The 5987-nt window shown below is 32.6% G+C and overlaps 2 protein-coding genes across 2 annotated transcripts in view; one reads left to right on the top strand and one right to left on the bottom strand.

The window, feature by feature from the left end:
- Positions 1–1961, bottom strand: part of LOC105627896 (WD repeat-containing protein 5-like) — a 14007-nt gene extending 12046 nt beyond the window's left edge. The window contains exon 1 of the mRNA XM_012209169.1: positions 1707–1961. Coding sequence (XP_012064559.1) covers positions 1707–1961 — 255 coding nt within the window. The remainder of the gene's footprint in view (positions 1–1706) is intronic.
- A 145-nt stretch (positions 1962–2106) lies between these two features.
- The window catches only part of LOC105627796 (receptor-mediated endocytosis protein 6 homolog), an 8325-nt gene continuing 4444 nt past the window's right edge, over positions 2107–5987 (top strand). Inside the window, exons 1-6 of the mRNA XM_012209075.1 lie at positions 2107–2238; positions 2806–4147; positions 4225–4406; positions 4708–4867; positions 5121–5294; positions 5377–5538. Of these exons, the coding sequence (XP_012064465.1) occupies positions 2107–2238; positions 2806–4147; positions 4225–4406; positions 4708–4867; positions 5121–5294; positions 5377–5538 (2152 nt within the window). The remainder of the gene's footprint in view (positions 2239–2805; positions 4148–4224; positions 4407–4707; positions 4868–5120; positions 5295–5376; positions 5539–5987) is intronic.

Genomic DNA, 5987 nt, shown 5'->3' with positions numbered 1-5987 from the left:
GTTATTAAAGACAAAAGACTTAGATCATAAGACATCATTTTAAGAGTATAATTCAGCCATTCTGTTGAGGCCTTTACCACACCATCAAAGATATGCTATTATATACTCAATTTATTAGTAATTGATAGATTTTCTCTATCTAAAAAAAAAGCTCTAAAAAATACGCCATTTGGCGTATTTTTACGAAAATTTATTACGCGCATTGTGTGCATTAAGCAAATACACACAATTGTAGAATATTTGGAAGATTAAAATGGAATTGATTGTAACCAAACTCGATATTATACAATCTTTTGATTTCGTATTAAAATAAATATAAAACTTAGCTAATAAAAATGATCGTCAAATAATAGATCAATAAATTTTTTATTTAAATATAAAATGAATTATATTAATTATTATATCATAAAAAAGGCTGTTAAACTAAAAGACTGTACTACATAAATATTGTAAAAACTTAAATTTTTATTATTATTATTGTAATACTTACAGTTTTGCAATGTTTGTGGAATATTACAAACATATTACTGATATTTCGCAGGCATATTGTTAATTTGCATTTCTGTAAAACCTCTGCAATGTTACATTGCAATCTTGTAATATTGCAGCATTGCAGCAATATTGCTTCAATCTTCTATATGGGTAACTATTTTTATGATATGCTCATGTCACTTTTATTTTCTTTAAAAGTGTGGTTTCACAGGCTTATTCTATACAACTCTTCTATATAACTCTTAATGAAAATTTCGTTATCATTATAATGCCGCTGCGCAGCATCTTTTACTATGATAAAAACTGTGCAATGGGATTATAACGATAACGAAACTTGCGTTAAGAGTTGCAGAATTCCTAATTTGTGCAAAATTTTCAAGATATTTATCGGTATATATTGTGTCGTGTTTAAATTTAAGAAACATAAAAAAATAATAAAATGACTCGATTTTTGTCACAAAATGGCGGCGAGTTTGCAGTATTTAAAGTGTCTTTTCATGCTGATGCTCAACGCTTATTTTTAACGTTATAAACAGATCATGTGATAAAAATTGACGAATATCGAGCGTCGATTTCGATCTCGTGACTTATTTTGACGCTAAAAATGAGCGTCGAGAGTCAGTACAGTATATCTTCGTGTTGCTTGCACTTTTGGTACTCGACATCTTCGCTTTCTCTCTTTTCAAGGCAAAATATGTATCTATCTCTCTTTTAAGTAAAAATATTTGGGGATTTCATGCAACGCGAATAGAATCCATGAAAAGACACCTTTACAAATCTAGTGACTTTATTTGTGGAAGAAAAAAATCTAACCTACAATCAGAAGATGTGCGTGTGTCATTGGAAGTATTGGGGGTGTTGCTCTGATCCGCGTGCGACAACAACGAATTGTGCGATCGTCGTTCCTGACGACGTATAAGTGTTCGAGCATTTCTTGCGGAGAGATACGAAGAGCTATTGTTGCACACGTGAATACGCGCGTGTAAAATCGAGAGACGGACGAGGTATACGCGCGATCAAAAGGAGACATTCGAAGGGCAAGGCAAATGCGACTTACGCGACGTTTTCCACAGTAGAACCAATGCTCACGCGATAGTAACGACAATAATCTCGCCGGGGGTTTGGAAGCACGCGTAACACCCATCTCATGCTCGATAGCGTCGCGTTTCTCTGTAATGTTTCAATACGTGATGCGAACGATCGCTACGTTTCACCTTGAGCTTCATTCCCATGATATCATCGCGAAACCACGCTCGCATATTTGCCAACGCGTTATGCAATCTGAACTCTGTCGTTATATTCTGCCCCGAATTGAGATCTTTATTTACTTCGTCAGGTGAACGACGCTTCCTCTCTCTCATACTTGTATGCACTTGACGCACAATCCTCGTGGACTCTGAGAGATAGCATATGCGCTCAAAAATCTTGTTGCTGAGATTCTTCGTAAAGTAAGCCTGTGAACGTCCCATCCCGACTGTTATTAATGTGCAGGATAACCGACTAATAGGATTGTACGCAAGTAATTATATGGAAATAATACTTCCTTGTATAATTAAATTCCGAAATAGTTTACATTCTATATGACTGTTTTTCACATTGAAGGTACGTCCAATAATGTCATCGATTAATAGTATTGATTCCCACGCGACATTACAGTGGGATATGATGGAATTGGCTCGTCATTTGCGGCAGGAAAGACTATTTGTTAATTCAGAACAACAGAACTTGCAGACTCTTAACGAACGAGTAAGTAATATGGAATACATGTAATAATCTATGACTCTTTAATTATTATTAATTGCAAGTACTGAAAATCAGTATATATAACTTACAGATTTTCAGTATTTACAGTGAATAACAGAACTCAACCTAGGTGTTCTGTTTCAAACATGATGTGCATTATGTATCATTTTATTCTTGTTGTTTACCAAATATTAAAAGACAATGATACATCATATGTGTGAAATGTCCTATTGATTTGATATATAACCTTTAATACATACAATAGGGTCATTCTTGTATTTATTTCTTTTCTTTGAAATAGAAGCATTTAGTTAGTATAAATAATAGGTTCTATTCTTTTTATTTTTTAAAAATACAACTTTGCAAATACTTTGTAAAAATGGAGTGTAGAAGAATAACCTGATAATTTTTGTATACTTGTAAAAGTGATGAAAATTAACTCAGGACATAAACGATCCATTGTATAGTAAAAAATTACAAAATCATAATGTGTAAAGGTTATAAAAGATAATAAAAATCTATAAATATTAATTTAATAGGAATGTATCTTAATAAGATTGTTGTGTCTAGGTCTTGTATGTTTCGTCACAATTAGCGCAGCAAGCATGGATAACTGCTCAGCAAAGAGTCAATCTGAATCGCCTGATAGTGGCAAGGCCAGATTGTACTCCAGCGTCATGTTGCCTAAGAGCAAACGCATTGGAAAATTCACATTTTATCGATGCGTACAAGTACCTGCGCTACCAAGCGTGTTTGTCCTATGGAGAATTTTTGGGTGCACTACGAAAGTCACCCAAGCTCCTCGCTTCGTGTTTGGTCGAAGGGGATAGAGCCATCCCAGAATCAATGCAGACAATTGTGCAGTGCTTAGCTGCTGGATTATACGGTAGCTGTATATTGCCAGAGGATAAAAGTTTAGTCCTTCAGCTGCTGAGGCATCTTATGTTGCTGCAGATAATTCCATCTGACAATCCACGAAGATTGCTTAGGCATGGAACGTGCGCATTTTCCAGATTTTACTCAATCTTTCATGAAAGCCTGTTCTCCGCAAAGCTTTTCTTGACAGCAGCTTTGCATAACCCTATAGTGCAGTTACTTATGGAAGATGAAATGTTCTTGGACATTGATCCGGATAAAGCGCCTATTAGATTTCCACCTGCAGAGAGATTGAAGAAATTCGGGAAGGAAGGCACAGCCGAATATCAAGCGAAGTTACAGCGTTATAGACTGTGGACAGTTAATTCTTTGTATCGCATTACGCAGAGATTTATCATTAATATTCGTGAAACAATACATTGCTTTCCTACGAGTGTTTGCTGGCTTGTAAGGCAAATGGCAGGACTTCTGAGTAAGAATGGAAATGTAGATCCAAAAGAAGTGCATGCCATGTGCACTGATCTTGTATTCACATACTTCATTTGCCCTGCTATAGTTAATCCTGAGCCTTACGGCATTACCGATGCACCGATAAGTTATGTTGCAAGGTTCAATCTAATGCAAGTTGGACAAATTTTACAAATGCTTTCGCTACAAAAGTATCAAAGTATCGATAACAAAGTTATTGATCTTTATAAAAAATTTGAGAAGGATTCAGTGTCTTCCATAATAGATTCTATGTTGGATGGTGCGACAGAAGAGTTGGAGGAGGAACCAATGATAATTGACAATAATAAATTTCAAGGCCTGTCACGATCCGCAGCATTGTTTACAGAAAGTGAACTGAATTCCTTAATTACATTTTTGAACACGATTGTTGGTGATAACAATGGAGAAACAATATTGCATAATTCATTTGATAGAAAACAATTAGCAGAAATGCTGTCGCAATTACCTTCAGGTTTACTGCATAATAATAAACTAAGTAATGAATATTTAGAAACACCTAGTAAACGAGGTGTTGCTGCAGGGAAAGGTATATTACCTAAATAATATAATAATGATCGTGTATATGTTTTAATTGTCATATAACGTTAAAATATTTTGTAATAGGAAAAGGACGTGGTATAAGGATGACTACATTCTCACCAAATATAACAAACGAAAGTGGAGAAGAAATTAACGGCACTGCAGTCCCTGAAGAGGAAACTGTAGATAAAAATTCTCATGATGTGCTAGTTATACCTTTTGGTCCAACAATTGGAGAATCCGTAGGGCTACTCAGTGAACAGAAAGTTTGTACATGTATCCAGTATTATATATAGATTTATCACATTTTATTCTTTATGTATTTAATAAGAAGTTACATCTTGTATGTATGTTTACAAAATTATATGCTACTTCCAAAAAATATGTTTATAAATTTATACAATTTTATGAATTTGTAATTTATTTTATAAATTTATAAAATTATAGTGTAATAAATAGTAATATAAATAATTGATTTTTTTAATGTCTATATAACAAAAGTTTAAGGAAATAATAAATTTAATGATTAAAGTTATCAAATGAAATATTTTATTTCATTATTTATAGGTTCTATGCATGGAACTCCAAAGTGGTATGGAAAATGGACCTGTTACTTTGAATCTCCCTGATGACGCCTCTAATGAACATCCTAGACAAGAGAATAGCAATGTCGAACGTATCGAAACGCAAGAGAAGAGAACTCGATTCTCACTCTCACATGACGAAGGTATATCAATTACCGATATTTAATATGATATTGATTGCTTTAATAGTGTTTATGTTTTTTAGAACAGCTAAAATTTATATTTACATGTATTCCATTAATTTTGTTTATTTATATAACTTTCTTTAATTTTATCTTTTGTTAATCTTTTTCATGTCATATTAAAAATATTAAAAATATCATCATTAATATTAAAAATATCATTAAAGAATTCATTACTTGGCTTTTATAACACATCTACATTAAAAATAATTAGTTTTGTTCGAAGGATCGATTGGCAATACGTCCGATAACTTGGAAGCTGTGTCAGAAGCTGCTTCCAATCACAGTGTCGCTTCTTCTTTAGAATTAGAAACAGAAGATCAAAATGATAACCTCTCAGACATGGTATCTGCTAATGTATCGGGTAGAGGAACTCCTAATATATCAGGTATATTAATTCTATTAAACTATTCCTTTTTTTAACATTTAGTACCAATTGCAATTATAAATTATTTAATTATAATCACCAGGTCGAGATACACCATCATCCCAAATTACTGAAGGAGATGATGGACGCGCTGCAGGTGAAGCAAGGCAGTTGGATTTGCCACCACCTAATATCCCAACCAAACAAAGTCGATCCGAAATTGATGACAAATTTTGTAAATTTGAGATTAAAAAGCTTATTGAAGGTAAATACAAATTAACAGAGACATACATTTAAAACGATATTTATTTAGCATCACAATTGATAATATTTATTTTTTGAAACAATTAAAAATTACAAGTTTAAATAAAAATTTAAAAATATACGTACTCTCGCAATTGTTAAAATAATAAAATGTGAAAATACAGGTTAATGAGAGTGAAGCGCTGTAAACATTGCGCAATTTTTATGTGTAAATCTTCAATTATATTTGTACGTTTTGACTCACATTCAAGCCATCCTCAATATCATTACATTAATAATACTGCATATAAAAACATAATTTAAAATCCGCAATACATTTTGATATATATATATATATATATATATATATATATAATACGCATAATAATTAGTTAGTAGTTAGTTTAGTAACTAAAAAACTACTTATTATACTAGTTAGTCTCTATCTATTACATAGTGGTTGGTAACTTC

Source organism: Atta cephalotes (assembly GCF_000143395.1).
Source record: "Atta cephalotes unplaced genomic scaffold scaffold00010, whole genome shotgun sequence".
Lineage (NCBI taxonomy): Eukaryota > Metazoa > Arthropoda > Insecta > Hymenoptera > Formicidae > Atta > Atta cephalotes.
This window is presented reverse-complemented; position numbering and strand designations above follow the sequence as displayed.